Source organism: Sebastes fasciatus, chromosome 6 (genome assembly GCF_043250625.1).
Source record: "Sebastes fasciatus isolate fSebFas1 chromosome 6, fSebFas1.pri, whole genome shotgun sequence".
NCBI classification, from domain to species: Eukaryota; Metazoa; Chordata; class Actinopteri; order Perciformes; family Sebastidae; genus Sebastes; species Sebastes fasciatus.
The window spans coordinates 9,470,894-9,488,379 of record NC_133800.1 but is presented as its reverse complement, the minus strand read 5'-3'; the positions used below and the strand labels follow the sequence as shown (position 1 = coordinate 9,488,379).

At 40.0% G+C, this 17,486-nt stretch overlaps 2 protein-coding genes across 5 annotated transcripts; one reads left to right on the top strand and one right to left on the bottom strand.

The window, feature by feature from the left end:
* Positions 1-2,027: 2,027 nt before the first annotated feature.
* On the bottom strand, positions 2,028-5,681 carry ak6 (adenylate kinase 6). The gene is made up of 6 exons (XM_074637585.1): positions 5,525-5,681; positions 5,364-5,441; positions 4,535-4,627; positions 4,260-4,318; positions 3,733-3,878; positions 2,028-3,141 (listed from the first exon to the last, which is right to left on the bottom strand). The coding sequence occupies exons 2-6, from the start codon at positions 5,398-5,400 to the stop codon at positions 2,952-2,954; spliced, it is 525 nt and encodes a 174-aa protein (XP_074493686.1). The 5' UTR covers positions 5,401-5,441; positions 5,525-5,681; the 3' UTR covers positions 2,028-2,951.
* Positions 5,682-6,302: 621 nt separating this feature from the next.
* rad17 (RAD17 checkpoint clamp loader component) lies at positions 6,303-17,396 on the top strand. 4 transcript variants are annotated; one of them, XM_074637577.1, is made up of 17 exons: positions 6,303-6,501; positions 8,409-8,549; positions 8,873-9,106; positions 9,550-9,624; positions 9,885-10,023; positions 10,325-10,461; positions 10,690-10,742; positions 11,100-11,225; positions 11,505-11,574; positions 11,655-11,769; positions 11,954-12,151; positions 12,943-13,046; positions 13,165-13,311; positions 13,816-13,944; positions 14,590-14,710; positions 14,925-14,982; positions 16,109-17,396. In XM_074637577.1, exons 2-17 carry the CDS (start codon positions 8,508-8,510, stop codon positions 16,287-16,289), a joined length of 1,929 nt encoding a protein of 642 aa, XP_074493678.1. In that variant the 5' UTR covers positions 6,303-6,501; positions 8,409-8,507; the 3' UTR covers positions 16,290-17,396. The 4 variants fall into 4 exon arrangements, with proteins under 4 accessions (XP_074493678.1, XP_074493677.1, XP_074493681.1 ...); XM_074637576.1 differs by having other exon boundaries at positions 8,405-8,549; XM_074637579.1 differs by having other exon boundaries at positions 6,304-6,501; positions 8,405-8,549; positions 11,658-11,769.
* Positions 17,397-17,486: the final 90 nt, after the last annotated feature.

The following is a 17,486-nucleotide window of genomic DNA, read 5'->3' as shown; positions in this document are numbered from 1 at the left end:
AACATGTCAGAAAGCATTCATATTCCACCACCACCACCTATCAGTATTAAATTCACTCACCTTTTCCTGCAAGAACATTTTTTTCTGAACATACATTAGTCAACTCAGTCAATCAGCTTCTCACTGCATGCTGGGCTCAGTAACCTGTGTTGTTATGACACATGATACACGATATGCAGGTTACAGGTGTGGCTGTTCTCAGGTGTTCTCAATGAGACTGTACACAGGATCCAGCTGGAGCTACAACAACAAAGGTCACATCTGAAGACATGGTGTTTTAATTACAGCATTTGAGGGGCATAGCCTCCACTTTGGTTACTTTATTACGTAAAAAGCAGAAATACCACAGTTGCTCTCTAGAGAAATGTTTCAATGAACAGATTTCAGTATTTGGGTCATATCCTGTTAAATGCAGCAACATTTCTGTCCCCGTGAATTACGTCCTCACATTTTCTTTAAAATGTGTCAAATATTTATAACAAATGGCTTAAATTATAGTTTAAGGTCTTCTTTATAACATAAACAAAGAATAATGCATATTTGTTTTTACTTAACTGAGCTTTTTTTGGTATGTGCTCAATGTTACCATGTCCCCAGTGCAAAGTAATTCACTTCTACAAGAACTATAAACCATAAAATTATAAAATATACAAAATATTCTTTAATTAATGTATAGGCCATGTTAAACTCTCACTGATTATATATAAGTGGTAGGAAGAACTAAAGTTATTTTTTTATTTTTTTACCATTGTAATCATTTACTGTGCCCCTTAAGTCATTTTCCACCAGTTTCTTGCCCTCCAAAAAACAACTGCTATTCCATTAAGACAATTTTCAGGAAGTGACTTATTTTTGGGAGAGAACTCAAAGGAGTAAAGTAGGGAGAACATAAACTTTCACTCATGTCTTTTTCCCCCCAATGTTTCATGATGGTAATCTGTATGTCACACTCTGTTAGGCTCTACCCTGTTATGTCTATAGACCTATATAAACCACTCCACCCATAAGGATTATTATTTGAGTGCCTGAGATTGGCCAATGTTTTCCTGACAGTTAAACATGTCATTATTCTTATATAATGCAAAAAGAGATGAACAATCCATCTCTTTGTTTTTCAAAAGTCATGAGGCTGAAATGCTGCTGCATAACAAGAATGACCCATTTAACAAAGGTACTTAAAAATAAAAAAAAGACATCATACCCACATGACCAGATTGTAGGGGGCCCCTATTGACCATCTGTTTGTGGTCATTTGGTTTAACACTAATTAATTTGGGAATATACACCGTACATTTTGACACACAGCCCCTCTACAACACAGGTAATAAAGCTGGGCCCACATCATTTCAAATTATGTGATTTAGTGGTGCATGTTCCCAAATGAATTCACAATCAATCAACAGAATGTGACTGGGACAGTCGTTTGCTTTGTCCAGTAGGTAATTTAGCTTTGCTAAAGAGGAAATAATGAAAATGACTTAAATACAAACGTCTACAAATGTGTGTCCTGATTGGTTACAGGCTATTTATCAGCATTTTTTTTTAAACTATGAGAAAAGGTCTGCAAATCAGCAGTTCATCTACAAGGGACAACATATTCTGTGCTTTGGCACTAAAATATAGACTAAAAACACTTGATTTTGCCAAAGCAATGCATAAACGACATGAGCTGCTACTCACACATTAACATTGATTGAACATTAAATGGTGAAACCGCTCCAGGATGAAGAAATACAGGAAATATAATCTGCTGTTGCATTCTAAATTCAGTTTGTCTGATGCCACATGTATTACATCATTTCCTGTTAGTTTAAAATTACCTAGAGTTGGAATTTTATCAATTTAAATCAGGATCTATCTGATGAAAGCTACAATACTACAATCCTGGCAGAACCAGACATGTGCCAGCTATTGTGACAGATGTATTGGCCCTCAGAATAGTTCTGAATAGGTACTAGATAAACATCTAGGTGTGACTTTTGACCACGACTTAAATTCTAAAATCAAATCAATAAGTGAATCCAGTGTCCTCTTTCAAAACACACTTTATTCTGATTTTGGTTAATTCTACTTCCCCATATTTTATCACTTTTACCTAGTTACAGCATCACTTTTCATTATGTATTTTTTTTATAACACATTATAACATTTAGAGAAGTGCTCTGTAAATAAGGTTCATTGTTCTTGTTACTTGACCTCTGTCAATACTCAGTGGGGTTTGATATCTAGCCCCAACTACTGTGTAATTATCACTAGGACATGCTAAGGTTGTTTCCCTGTGGCCATTTATATATATAAAAAAAGTATGACATAAATGCAGCAGTACATGAATGCTTTGACTTGACACTAGTTTGAAATGGTCAAAAAATAATGTTATGGGTAATCAGACCTCTGGTGTCAGACATCCCGGTGTTTGTTAGTTTTTAAAAGGGCAACTATCAACTGCTTTAAAAAAGGTCCAGTGTGTAGGATTTGGCGGCATCTTGCCGTGAAGTTGCAGATTGCAACCAAGTGAAACTTCTCCCAGCGTGCCAACTGTGTAGGAGAACTACGGTGGCCGATGCGAAAACGTCGAATCTAGAGCCAGTGTACGGTTTGTCCGTTCTGGGCTACTGTAGAAACACGGCTGTGCAACATAGCGGACTCCATAAAGAGGACCCGCTCCCTATGTAGATATAAACGTCTCCTTCTAATGTAAGGTAGATCTCCCTAAATGCTACACACTGGCCCTTTACAGTCCAACCATTGGAGAGCGAGTTGGCCCAGCAGTACTCCCTGCAAACTAGAAGCAGGTAAAAGAAGCCACTGAAGAAAGTGATGAGACTCTGACTATATCACCAGTCTTCATGATGGCAAAATCTATGAAAAATAAATGCATATTGGCAAACAACTACAATTCATTTTTAATTGTCCAAATAAGTTTTTGTTGACAGTCCTGCCAGTGGATGCTTCTAGTTATGGTCCTTCATCCACTGCTCAGTCCACTGAACCAGCTGCTCCAGGTTGCGCTCCAGGTCCTCGGGAGTGTTGCTGTGCAGCTGGTGGACGATCTCCTCGCTGTAGGCCTCCCTGGCCTCCTCGTAGATGGTCTGGAAGATCTCGCACTGCACGTTGTCCTGCAGCTTCTTCCCCGTGTAACCCCTGTCAAGTCACACAGAGGACAGAGTCCACGTCAGACAGGAAGAGGGAGACAAACCGCGACAACTCTGCTCACGAGGGGAGTGTTTTCCTCATTATGGTAAATCGAATAAAGCAAACGTATTTCCTTTAACCCAAACCACAAACTTTTCCTAAGCCTAACCACATAGTTTTGTTTTCCTAAGTAAACCCTACATAGAAAATGTATTTTGAAAAGAGACTGCATGCATGTAACGAGCGGAACCTGTACGTTTCCTGTGAACACAGAAGTAAGGACCGTGTTATCAGCCAGTGAACACACAAATGTAATTTTTTAAGTGTCATATACTGCTATATAAGCAGCGGTATATACCAACAGAAGTGCCTCAACTGTGACACACACCACTCAGAATCTGCACATTCCACTAAAACAAGAGTGGCATACCATAAGCCACTTCTTGATCTGAACACCTGTAAAAGGTTTGAAATTGAATTGTTCAAAGATGCAAACCAGAACCTGAAATCATGCTGGCACTAGTTCGATGGTCCACAGTTGGATAGGAGTCACACATTTATTGAAGTTCAGTATACATGACGGAATGAAGTGGAGGTTACCTGTTCTCTAGCCGTGTGTACAGCTGGGTGTTGTCTGTGCGGAGGACAAAGACGATGTGGAACCAGCGTTCAGGGAACAGGTCGCAGCCGTGATAGTCGACAATCGCACCACCTTCTACCATCTTTTCGTCCAGCTCATCCACCACCTGCAGGATCACAATATGTCACAATATTTTACATTTGACATCCACCCAACCTAATTCAATCTGTAGTGAGAAAAGTTTAAAAAGGACTCTAAATATCTGTAGTCCAACATATTCAGATGACTAGGTGCTGCTCTACTGTCAGGAGTGGCTGGCCTGACCTTGAGGAAGCAGGAATGAGACTCTAAGCCCAACTTCAATATGTCATCATGGGCAATGAAGGTTGCTGGTGAACCAGAAAGAACACTGGGAATCCGAGCTCAGTGAGTTTAACCAAGACGTGCAATAAGGAAGCAGAGTGGTGCAGCGGTTCCAAATCATATCCAATGGAACACAGCATATCATAACCAGGTTCAAAGATCACGTGTGTGGAATTTAACTCACCCCGTCCTCATCCAAAATCGGGCACTGGTACTCTTCGTCATAGCCATCATAAAGGTTTCCTGGGAGAGAGAGAAAATCAGGATGTCTGTTTGTGACATTTATCTGCTTTTATTTACATACTAAGACTAAAAGCAACGCACTGGGTGAAGACTCAAACTAGGGCCAGCTACAGCAGCACATGGCCAATGAGGGTTATGATCTGTAATACATCATTAGGATGAAGGATGCTCTGTCCTGTAGGTGCTCGTTCCAGTCTGTTGTGAGAGTTGATTTACCTTCCTGGGCCAGGTCTCCTATGTTAACATAGCTCAGTCCTGTCCGCTCGGCCAGCTCCTTTCCTAAAGTGGTCTTTCCAACACCAGGGGTTCCTGTATCACAATTATAATCACATTTATTGCCAAGTAGTAAAAATAAAAGCAAATATTGCAAAAATCAAGACACAAAAATAAAGAAAAATATAGTAAAAATTTGAAAAATACTATATAAAAATATTTATGAAGTAAAAATGAGAGGAGAGAGGATTAACTTTCTAGATTTAATTCAAGAATTAAATCACAATCACATTTATCGCCAAGTAGTAAAAATAAAAGCAAATATTGCAAAAATCCAGACACAAAAATCAAGAATAATATAATAAAAAAATTAAAAATACTATAAAAAAATATGTAAAAATATTTATGAAGTAAAAATGAGAAGAGAGAGGATTAACTTTCTAGATTTAATTCAAGAACATTCAGTGTTTGCCTGTTTTAAAGGTGAAGTAATGCATCATCATGGTGATCTGATCAGGTTGTTGAGCAGTACCAATGACTCTGCAGTGAAGATACTACATGTTAACCTTTCAACTACCCACCTGGCATTTCATAGTTATTAACTCATAGTTAAAAGGGTAAAGCTCCATCTATACGTGACCTGGTCGTGATGCAAATCAAAATGAGTCGAATAATATGGCATCAATAACAACAACAACTCTCCTGATCAAATTGGCGAGCTATAACATCCCAAAGTTAAACTCCTACAAAGTCACTGTTGTGTATTCATCAGCCGCGGGTATCTTGTTGAAGCTATCTACCTAAAAGACACGCAGTATAAAGTTTACATCACCTGTCAGCAGGATGTTTGGTCTCTTCCTCGCCTTCATAGCTCTGCTAGCAGCCAAACACGTGTCTCCACGACGGGTACCTGAAAGACAGAATAATCCCTTTAACTCTATCAGTGCCACTCTAGACGGACTCTTTAGTCTCTCTACATGTCAATAAACTAACCTGGAAAAAGAGGAATCGGACAAAATGGAAGTCTTGGGTAGATAGCTGTAGCTTGCTAGATGTTTGCTAACACGTCGAGCAAACACTGCAGTGAGTGAACTGAGGCTTGAGATGTGTAGGTCGCGAACGAGCCGGTTCATTGAGCCGGTTCAAAGAGCCGCATCAAAGAGGAGATTCAACGAGCTGGTTCAAAGAGCCGGCTCTCTTAAGTGAACGATAAGAGCCGGCTCCGTCCGAGAGCCGATTATTTTTCTTTTTTTTTCTTTAATTAATTCAAGGCAGAATGATTGGACAATCTTCTCCGTGCCACGTGCACTCCATGCACTGACTGTGACTGAATGTTGTATATCAGGTGATGACAGACAAGGATCATACCATCAAGCGGGGAGGGGCAGGGGTGCAAGGCGCACTGACGGTCTACAGGTACAGAGCAGGAGCGAGAGGAGGAGAGAAAGAGAGAGGAGTGCGGTGCGCGAATAGCAGATGAGATGAGTGACAGTCGGAAATGAAACAGCATGTAAAATTACGATATTCTGGAAATTATAAGGTTTAATATAATTATATTGAATCATTTAAGTGATATATGTGAACACATACTAATCACAGGTCAAAACAGCGCTAAATTTGGCTGAACTATAAAAGGCTGAAGTGGTAAAATGAAGAGCCGTTTGGGAGCCGAAAGAGCCGGCTCTTCTTGGTGAGCTGAGTCAAATGATCTGGCTCACTAAAAAGAGCCGGAATTCCCATCACTAACTGAGGCTTCACGTCAGTTTTACGTCAATGAACAGTCCGTTTGCGGCACTTGCGAGTCACCGGAGTTTAAATCCTGACGTTAAACTTCACTTTGCGTCGCAGCTCCTTTAACTCTTTAGTGACATTAATGTTGTTTAATAATTCGTTTTCATTACACCTGAACAAGAGTTTGAAGTGACGGAAACACCGTGTGTGCTTCTGACACATTAAATGGTCCAAACAAGGTGAGTTAATACGGATATATATCATCTTATAACAACATAAACAAAGAAGTTAGTTGACGTTAGCTAGTTAGTAGTACCATAACAGTACCGGTATATCACCGAGAGACATTTAAACAGACTGTAATGTACTCTTAATGGCACTTAATGGGTAACGTTAGCTATATGTTTGAGATGTGAGGATAAGGTCATCTTAATACATGTGTGGCAGCACAATAACAAGGGAAAAACAAGAAGTTAAACTAAAGATAGTGTAATAAGGAACTTTAATTATCCACCCAGCCTTTCTTTAAGCTGTATACTTTGTATACTAGGCGCTAAATGTGATGGACAAAGTAAGCTACTTGGGTCACATCATCAGGAATGATCTATGTGATGATGATGATGTGCAGCACCAATGTTGCAGACTGTATAAACAAGCCAATATGCTGGCACCATGAATGTACACATAGGATTTTGTACACGTATCTTTTATACGCAAGATCAGTGAATAATGATCTCTATCACTCCTGATGTGTTTGGTTGCACTGATGGAACATAATGATATTGTAGATTACCTGTTAATATTTCAGGTGAGCAGGATGGTGCTGCAGCTGCAGAATGAGTTTGTTTTTTTAAACAGGCTGTGTATAGTCTGAATGTGTATTAACAGCATTTCAGTGACTGTTTAAATTTACTACATTTGTTAAAGTAGCTTAAATAAAATCAGTCCTCTTTTAAATGAACTAACAATGTGAACACAAACGGAACCGAGTCCCTTTTCTGTTGGTCCACTTTTTGGTCCACTTTAAGAGGACTGAGTTCGGTTCATTTAAAAAGGACTATATGTGAAAACACACTAAGTGTACAGATGATGTTAAAGCAGCCCTCTTTAAAGGTCCCATATTGTAAAAAGTAAGATTTTCACGTCTTTTATATTATAAAGCAGGTTTAAGTGCTTTATAAATACTGTGAAAGTATCGAAGCGCTCAATATACAGAGAAATACACACAGCCCCGTATTCAGAAATTGTGCGTTTGAAACACGCCGTTAGAATTTCTGTCCATTTGTGATGTCACAAATATACAATATTTAGACCATTACACGGTTTTAAACGTAAACATTCTAAATGTGTCCCAGTTTATTTCCAGGTTGCAGTGTATGTGAATAACATCAGCTGACAGGAAGTAAACAAGGACCTAAACTGTTGCCTAGCAACGCAATTCCGTTGCAATTCCGTTGAAATGCACTAAAACGGAGCGTTTCAGACAGAGGTTGAATACAGGTATATTAAAGCAGACAGTATGAGGAAAATAAAGGTTTTATTGAACATTACAGCATGTAAACATTTTCTAGTAGAAACACAAAATACAAGTATGAACCTCAAAATGAGCACGATATGGGACCTTTAAGGCTTACTGTATTCCACTCTACACAGCCCGCTCGTGGTGCAGTTGTAGTAAATCAAAACATGAAAAAGCTTCAGGTGGCATTTAGGATGGATTCAGAATCTTGCTCTCAAGATGGACAAGTGCAACTTCATCTGTTTGTGACGAATAATGTTCACATCTTTAATGCTGTTTTGAGGAATTTTATATATAAATCTATGTGTAGATCAATTGATTAAAAAATGTAATCATAATGCCCTTAACCAAGGAAACACAAAGGGACACAAGGTATTCCTCTTGTTTTTGGAAGCATTGAAACAAATTTCTCTGTCTGTAAGGTGTTCTGTGTATTTTTTATCACTGTGGACTTGTGAACTGCAATATGTATATCTCTCTGTTGTTGTTCTCATATTGCATTGTTTTTTATCTGATATGGACCTTTGTGTCTGACGTAGTATTAGTAATAGTGAAGTAGTAGTAGACTGAAGAGACTGAAATTGAATTGATAACTATGTCCTGTGTTTGCTGCCCTATGTTAGCTAGATCTAATAGCATCACCACCAACAACAACTGGTCCCGCTGCTTTTCAGTTCTTTGTTGAACTGCTTATGTTACCATCAATGTGAAGCACCACGGTGAAGGATGGACAAGCTTTCTGTGGGAGATAAAGCTGCTTCAAGCAGAGTAAGTTCTTTAAGAGGCCTAATGTTTCTCTCTCTCTCTCTCTCTTTATTTTATATTTTATATATATACACACATACACATTTAATCACACATAATGTTTCTTCAGGAATAATTTGTGTCCTTCCAGTGGTAAGGTACCTCCTCTTCACCGAGCACACAAGGACCCCTGTCTCTTCCTGTAAATTATATTTAACATCTGGTTCTGTCTAGTAATGACTTTTAACTTGGCTGTAATCTATAAACTTTGACCTACTGTAGACATCCTCCCTCAGTTGGTCCCTTTTAAATCTTAAATCATTTTTGTTTGACTGTGTTTATAATAGCTGAACCGCTGGGTGGATCCGTCCTTCACTGACTTGCCGGGGGAAAGCTTTGCTCCTTCTAGAAGGAGAAAGGGCAGCCAGGTTTTGTGCTCTAAGGCTGAGCCTAAGAAGCCCAGGAAGAGGACAGGAGGAGATGCCGGCAGATCAGACCCACGCACGTCCTACCAGCTCGAAGAGTCAGCCCAGAGGGACCAGGATGAGCCGTGGGTGGACAGATACTGGCCCCGTGCACAGGTCAGCATCATCGCTTTTGACATTTGTTCTAGTATCCATGAACACATTTGGATACAGCCAACAACTGGTCTGAATCCAAATGGCCCCAAATGGTTATATATTAACTCTTTCAATGTACTTGGGGGAAAATATGAACCAGTCCATTCAGGCATGCAGTGGCCACATGAATAGGAAGTCATTTTCTACACTGTGCTTCAACTTTGATTACTGCCAGTTCATCATGGAGTCCTGTGAGCATGTCTTCGCAGCTGATATCCATTAATTCCCCCCCAGCAGCAGCAGTGATCAGGGGTTTACGTTTATTTGATTTGAGTGTCTGGAGGCTGAAGGCTCTAATTGTATATGTTTAGCTGTGATACATGTTCAAGACTGAATATTCTAGTTTATATTGATGTCTAATGTAATCTATTAATTGTATTATTTTTGTATGTGTTTGTGTGTAGGCGGAGTTAGCTGTTCACAAGAAGAAGATAGAGGAAGTGGAGAACTGGATGAGAATTCACTCAAACACATCAAAGGTAATTATAATATAATAAAATTTCACGATTTCAGTATCTGAACTTTGTCTCATAGAGTCTGTGAGGAATTTTGCCCAAGTTATGACCTTTTTATTTAGTGATATGAATAACAATACATCAGTGTCAGTCATGTAATTGGGTCCTGAGACCAAGATATATACCAGGAGCTCATCTGATTTGAAACTATTAAATGTTGTCTGTGGAGGTCTTAATTAGTGAAAATAAAGGTTCAATGTTAGCTTGGCTGTTGTCCTCTACAGGGTGGTATAGTGCTGCTGACGGGACCGTCAGGCTGTGGAAAGACTGCCACAGTCCAGGTTTTGTCTCGGGAGCTGGGCCTCAGGGTTCAGGAGTGGACCAACCCCTCCAACCTGGAGCCATACAACAGCAGTCAGCAAGGTGAGGAGAAACCCTTCCTGCCCTTCCCGCCTCATACCTATCATTCTCACTGTCCAACTATGAATTAGCATGAAGTTAGTATCATTAATGTAAAAGAGAATTAGCTTTTTGATTGGAAAAACTACCCCCTAAGTGATCAGAAAAATTTGAAACAACAAAAAACTGCTTTTGTTGAGACTGTGTCAGAGAGGAGAGTTGGTGCTGATGTATTGGAATTGTTTCTAATATTTTATAAAAGCCATGTTAGGCTTCTCCACCCTGTTGTTTCTGACTTGTCTCTAATTCTCCGTCTTTTTGTCAGAATGGAGGATGAACGGCTTTTCCTGCACCTCCCAGACAGCCCAATTCCAGGACTTCCTCCTCAGAGCAAACAAGTACAGCTGCCTGAAGATGTTGGGTGATGGAGGAGCTACAGACAGGAAAATCATACTGGTGGAGGTATGTTCTGTACTACACCCTTCAACTGAAGCCACTGTTCCTGTATTCCGTCAGACGTTAACTGTGAAATGTGCTTTGTTCAACTGTGTGTTTCTATCACTTTGTTCTTTGTAATGCACTCCTCATGGTATAAGGCGTCGTCTGCCTCTCATAATATTGTCTGATGACTGATACATTGGTCTAACGCTGCTTTGTTGACACTTGATCATCACCTGTTCCCTCCTTTAGGATTTCCCAAACCAGTTCTACAGGCAGCCTGGCAGCATGCACGACATCCTGAGGTGAGATCAGAGTTTATCACCGTACATTCCTTTCATGCCTTCACACAGAAAACCAGGAGAAGTTACTATGATGATGCACATCTTTGAGGCCATCTGTAATAGTTAAGACAGAGGCATAATGACCAGTACCAGTACCAGCACTACTGGTTTAACTTTGCAGCTTTCAGTTTCTCCTTTTTTGTGTAAAAGAGAATGATAGGAGACCTTTGAACGTTAAGACATATTGGCCTTTCTACGGGACACAGTATACAGGGTGTTCATTAATTGTATTCAGTTCTGTGTCCATGAATTAGTGCTATCTAATCTGTTTTATTTCCCAGCTCAATGTGAGATCGTGTCCTGCTGTGTGTCTTCCAGGCGCTTTGTGAAGACCAGTCGATGCCCCCTGGTGTTCGTAGTGTCAGACAGTCTGAGTGGAGACAGCAGCTCGCGCTTCCTTTTCCCCAGAGAGATCCAGGAGGAGCTGGACATCAGCAGCATCAGGTTCCGTGCGACACACACTGATGGCTTTTGACAGCGATGTTTGACCTTTATGGAAAAACCCACATTAGACACCAGAGACCCCTGTTAGATACAGTTCAGTCACAGCTGTGGACTGAGAAAGGAAGGTTGTGCTTGTACATTCATGACCAAGGGCGTTCCTTGCTAAAAAAATACTTCAAAGGGGATACATAATTGAAAAAAGCTTGAGAACCACTGCTCTAAAGGATCCTCTACTGGAGGGCACTGGATTCCACTGAACATTATTTTGTGTGATTGCAGTTTTAATCCGGTGGCTCCAACCACAATGATGAAGGTCCTGACTCGAATTTCAACCCTGGAGGCAGGAAAGGTGAAAGGAATCCTTGCAATTTGATTACACATATTAGTACAATTGTGTTTTTTTACAGCGTATTTTCCCATAATTCTAAGCAGAGCTGTGGGAGGATGTGCGTCCCAGACCAGGAAGTGTTGGAAAAGCTGTGTTCAGGAAGCTCAGGAGATATTCGCAGTGCCGTCAACAGCCTCCAGTTTACCTCCCTCCTAGGTCAGACGTAAATCTGCAAAAACCACACCAGAGTAGTAAAGAGTGTACACACATGCATACCATTAACTTTGCTATGAATACATTTTGATTGTAATGATCACATGGCCTTTCCTATGAACAAATATTGTTGCCCTGTGTCATCAACTGACATCCAAGATCTTTTATCATCATTGTAACTTTCCAGACACGTCGTTGGAAAAGGGGCTGTGGAGGCTGAAGAAGGACAGACATGCGACTTCACTGGGAAAAGCTGTTTCCAGAACAAACCAGAGGAAGAAGAAGTCCAAACACTCTAAGGAGCAGGAAGAAGAGCAGGCTATTGGAGGGAAAGATGCTTCTTTGTTCCTGTTCAGAGCACTGGGAAAGATACTGCACTGCAAACGTGAGTCATATCTCCCAGTTTCCATACAAGTATCTCCTAACAAGTATTGTGTGTGTGCATCAAAGCCTGATATATCTTCTTCCTCTGTGCCATATAGCTTCATTGTTGTCCACAAGCTGTAACACATCAATGAGCCACACTGTTGCACTGGGTGACATGTTCCTTCATCACCACGAACACACACACTGTAGTTTACTTTGACTCAATCCCACATACACCGTCCTGCTGCCACAGATACTCGCTAGAGAGCCACGGACAGGGTAGGGTAGTCAGAAAGTATTGAGGGACGTACTAACACATTGTTGGTTTTAGTCTTTTCGTGGGACTGGTTGACAATAACTTTTAACTCATATTTTAACTCTTATAACTCATCCTTTAAGGTCTTGATTCCAGAGGAGATCATCAACTTTAATCAACAAAAGGAATCTGATATAGAAATGTGTTTTAATTGGAACATGTTGATGATTGTTAACTAGGCAGGACAGTCACCAGACCCAATTTTGCACCGTAAATTGTCTAAATTAATACAGATTAATGCAGATAGTCATTTGGATTATGAGGACCACAAGAAGCACTATTTCCAGTGTGTGATAAACCCCAAAGTCAGTTTCTGTCAGTGCTCACTGCTGATTTACCTGCTGAAAGTCCTTTGCAGCAGCAAGCATAATATGGTCACCGAAGAGGAAGACCGCTGCACTGTGGCTTTGGTCGATCACACCTTACAGTACTGCAGTAATTGTAAGTGACAGAGAGGCCAATAGTTTGTATGCTTGGTTGTTTGTCACTAACAGGAGGGAAACACGAAGATGCTGAAGCAGCTGAATGTGCACCTGGACCTGGTCTACCATCTCACCTGTCTCATCATCATAGAGAAGCATTACTTGGAGACCCTGAGGTGCACACATGCTTTTTTTTTTTACTAGCTTTTAACATGTAACAAACATCATGCCCAAATGTCATTTTTAGTCTTTGAGAACACTGAGAACCGGACTGTCTCTGTCTCTTTTGTTCAGTTGGTTGTAGAGCGTTCACACATGTCTGGAGAGTTCTTCAACCTGTACCTCCACCAGAACTACCTGGACTTCTTCTCTCAGGTGGAGGATGTGGAGCGAGCCAGCGAGTATCTGTCTGATGCTGACCTCCTCACTTCGGATTGGACGGTCAGTCTTTCCCCAGACATTAAAAAGTAATATGAATGCTTTGATCAATAGAATCTGAACTGAAGTGTTCCTGTTGTTTGGATACTATATTTAAGGAGTTGTTCTCACAGTAATATAGCATACCACCAGTTCCATGCCCCTACATACAACAAAGCTGACAAATATCTTGGACCTCTGCACACCAAGACTGGTGTGTTCATGTCAGCAGGCATTCATACTGAAAATAGCACTACATTTAAAAAAAAAAAAGATGCCGGTGAGATGATGAAATGACAACCAGAAAGCATATTTGAGACAGGATTTTACAACTCTGGAAGCGTTTAACAACACCAGTCCTTTCTCCTGCATAGTAGGTAGCACTACAGTGAAGACAGGTAAGTGGTAGAGACTGACAACTTGAATATATCAGTATTGATATTACCTGTGTATTAACAATATATGGTCCATGGTGGATTGTCTGTGAACAATAATCTGTAAAAAGGGCTGTGCTGTGCTGTTCTTCAGAGTCGCAGCACCATGGGGTATTATGGGTCTTCAGTGGCCACCAGGGGGCTCCTTCACTCCAACTCTCAACAAGTTTCTGTTGGCTTCAGACCGCTTCACAAACCCAACTGGCTGCTGGTCAACAAGAAGGTAAGACACATTGGGGATGTTGCTCTGTCATTTTAAGACCGATTTAAACCTGTGTTGTCTGGATTAAAGACTTGTGGTCTTTAAATTGAACGGCTTAAAGAGGGTAACTCTGACAAACTAAAGTAATTTTGGTTACGGTCATAGGTGGCCAGGTTTGTAAGCAAGATACATACATTTGAAAAAAGGTCTGTCTGGTGGACAAACTATGTACCGACGACACTGTTTCTAAATGTCAAACAAACACATATTTGACATTTCACGTATTTATTATTGTCATTATACAGTACAGGATTGCTCAATGAAATGTAGTTGTAGCCCCCTCAACACTACACACACAGAAAATATTCAAACATGAAATTAGAATACATTACAAACAATAAGAAGAAATAAAAAAAAAGGAAGAAATAAGGAGGAAAACTAAATTATATTTACAACGAATATATACAGTTATGTATATACAATATATATCGCAAATATCCCCAACAGTAGATATTTTATCTATTTTGTTATTATACTGTTTGACTTGCACCAACATAACCAAAGCAAATTCCTAGTGTAAATCTCTTACACCTGGCAATAAACACAATTCTGATTCTGATTCTGATTCTGATAAGACTGTAATGAGAGTGATGTTGTTCCTGTCAGCACCGAGAGAACTGCCTGGCTGCCCAGTTCCTGTTTAGAAGCTTCTGTCTGACACCAGTCAGCCTGCAGACTGAACTGCTGCCATACCTGGCCAAACTCACCAACCCTATGAGGAACCCAGGTAACACACACACACACACACACACACAAATAAAGGTACTAAACAAAGGTAATTAATGTGTTATTATGACCCTTAAATCCTTTTTGCTGTGAGAAACGGGCATCTCGCCACAATCAACAGAGCTTTGTAAACTCATGTGAACGAGTGTGTCTGTTGATGAAGTTTATGAGGATTCCATTAACAGAAGTGTTCTCTGCTACACTGTGTCTCCCAGCTCAGATAGCTTTTATCCAGGACGTGGGTCAGATGTCACTGAGGAGGTTCCCCGGCAGGTACAGCAGACATTTTCTGTTCCCACAATAGCAGTTATATTCAAGCGTGTCTGTGGGTCGACATGACCCCCAGAGTCTGCAATCACAAAAGATCCAACCAGGCTTTTACAGCAGCAGTCTGTACTGGTGGAAAATATGAAGAGAGGGAGAAATAAGATGAGTAGGACCAAACAGCCGGAATCAAACCGTGGGACATCACCATTACTCTGTGTTAGTCATGTAATTTCAACGGCTAAAATAGTACTGAATGTTTTTTAGACAAAATAATCTTAACTCAGGGTTTACTTGCTAACAGGGCTGTCCCGAATACCATTTTTTGGGCATCGAAGCTTCGGTGAGAAATATTCAAAGGCATTCGAAGCTTTGCAGCGCGCCTTCTGTCTGTCTGTCTGTCTGTCTCCATCTTCCACACACATCTACACACAACAAACAGCGATATCCGTTTGACAATAACTAATAATAAGTGATGTTGAATATGAATAATGAATGTCATGGGATTATTCCGTAGTTCATGGGCTATTTTGGGATTTATACTTTATTATTACATACTTATATAATAAAAAAATAAATTAAAAAAAGCATTCGAATACTGATTTGGAGGTCAATTACCATGGCAACGGTCAAAGCTTCGAAGCATTCGGGTCAGCCCTACTTGCTAGCTTTATTACTTTTGAACACTACTAATGATTAATTAATTGCTGTTTACGTAAAGCAGCCACACTCTATTTATTACAGAGTAGGGTAATATTAATAATATAGTAACAACTTACATAGCATTTATATTTCTTCTGTTAGGCTACCATTAGTATTGAAAGCATGATAACTAGTTCCATCATCATTTGTTAGATTGATATAGTTAGAGTTTTAGGATTTTTTTTTTTATAAATGTATTTACTTTCTTTGGTTAAAGAGCCCACAACGTTGTGTTGCTTGTACCTGTGAAACCAAAGCTACACAAGCTGTGGTTTCACATACATCACCTCAACCATTGATTTAGAATGAGCTTGTGGTGTCCTGATAATGGTGTATAAATGTCAGTGTATAACACCTTACATTTGTGCTTTGTCTTTGTTTTTGTCTTTGGCTTTGTGTTGTGTGTGTGCGTGCGTCCGGCGTGTGTGTGCAGATTAAAACTTGAGGCTCTGACAGACAAAGACCCAGCCCAGCTGGAGAAAGACAGTGAGGAGGAAGAGGACGGTCAGGGTTTGGTTGAGGACGGTCTGCCAGTCAGTCAGCCCCAACCCACAACAAGCCAAGCCCTGTTGGAGGAGGAGGACATGATCATAGAGGACTATGCCAGTGACTAACACACTCAGCTCTGCCATACAGCCAGTCATACTGTGACACAGTTTCACTTTTTCATTGCACAACTTTTTCGTTGGATGGATTTTTGGAGTCTTGGCTTTGTATGGAGGACGATTAGTGCCACGTGAAATAACAAAGTTCTGAGATTAATTTTTTACATTAAATTACACAATACACAACTGTAAGATTGATCCCAGAACTTAAATAATTCTCTTCGTAACCATACTCCACAGTATGTTGATGACTGTGATAATAGCTCTGGTATTACCAGTATTTTTTGCATAGGCAAGATATGATAAACAAGCTTGTTGTCTTGTGGAACCTGAATTGAATGTGATTCTATAGCTTGAAACAGGCTCATAATAATATGAAAGCATGGAGATTAATTGTAATAATCTCCAAAAGTAGCCCTTAAAGGAATACTTCACCCCCAAAATGACTTGTTTGTTTATCAATTACTCACCCCGTGTTACCTTGAATTCTTGAAGAAAAGAATAAAAAAAATGGAGAAAAGTTTTGATGAAATTAAAGAAATGGGGGGCCGCATTTAACATCAGCAAAACTATATCAAATCATCCGTTTACAAACACTCACACAACTCCTGCAGTATAATCCACGTCTCATTTATCCAGTCGTATGCTCACTACTTCCCAAACACATGCATCTTCGCTTAAACCTTACTATTTAATACACGTCGTTTGTGTGAGTACTGTTGTTGTTAAACGTGGAGGCATGAGAGAAATACAAAGTTTTCTTTAGGAATTCAAGGTAACATGTGGGTGAGTAATTGATATACAAATGATCAACGTAGGAGTGAAGTATTTTTTGAACAGTTCAGTTGTGCCAGTTGAAATATTGCCAGTATTTATTTGTTTTAAGCGCATGTTCAGCACTTGTTTTTTTGTTGTACTTCACATCTTTTTGTTTTGCTGAGTGACTGTTGAGCAGAGATATTAACCTGCAATGGATAGCTGTCTGAGAACAAGCCCAGCCTTTAACTGACTGACTAACTTTTTTTTCCCCACAGATGGATGGAAAATAAGAAATATTACAGTAAATGCTTATTGAGGGATACATTGCTTGAATCTAAATAAACTAAATGTGTGAAAGGCTGATCTTTACTTGAACATTATCTTGCTGTTACATTCTCCTTTCACACACACACCCCTTCATCCAATATTTACTCAACCGTTTCACAT

What these genes read in the sequence shown, in the direction of transcription:
- ak6 (XM_074637585.1), bottom strand. Translation starts at nt 5,400, where the DNA reads ATGAAGGCGAGGAAGAGACCAAACATCCTGCTGACAG. An exon ending in AGGAGACCTGGCCCAGGAAG is followed by an intron (nt 4,319 to 4,534) that starts GTAAATCAACTC and finishes TCTCTCTCCCAG; the next exon opens with GAAACCTTTATGATGGCTAT. An exon ending in TACACACGGCTAGAGAACAG is followed by an intron (nt 3,142 to 3,732) that starts GTAACCTCCACT and finishes GTGACTTGACAG; the next exon opens with GGGTTACACGGGGAAGAAGC.
- rad17 (XM_074637577.1), top strand. Translation starts at nt 8,508, where the DNA reads ATGGACAAGCTTTCTGTGGGAGATAAAGCTGCTTCAAGCAGA. An exon ending in CTGGACATCAGCAGCATCAG is followed by an intron (nt 11,226 to 11,504) that starts GTTCCGTGCGAC and finishes GTGTGATTGCAG; the next exon opens with TTTTAATCCGGTGGCTCCAA. An exon ending in CATTACTTGGAGACCCTGAG is followed by an intron (nt 13,047 to 13,164) that starts GTGCACACATGC and finishes TCTTTTGTTCAG; the next exon opens with TTGGTTGTAGAGCGTTCACA.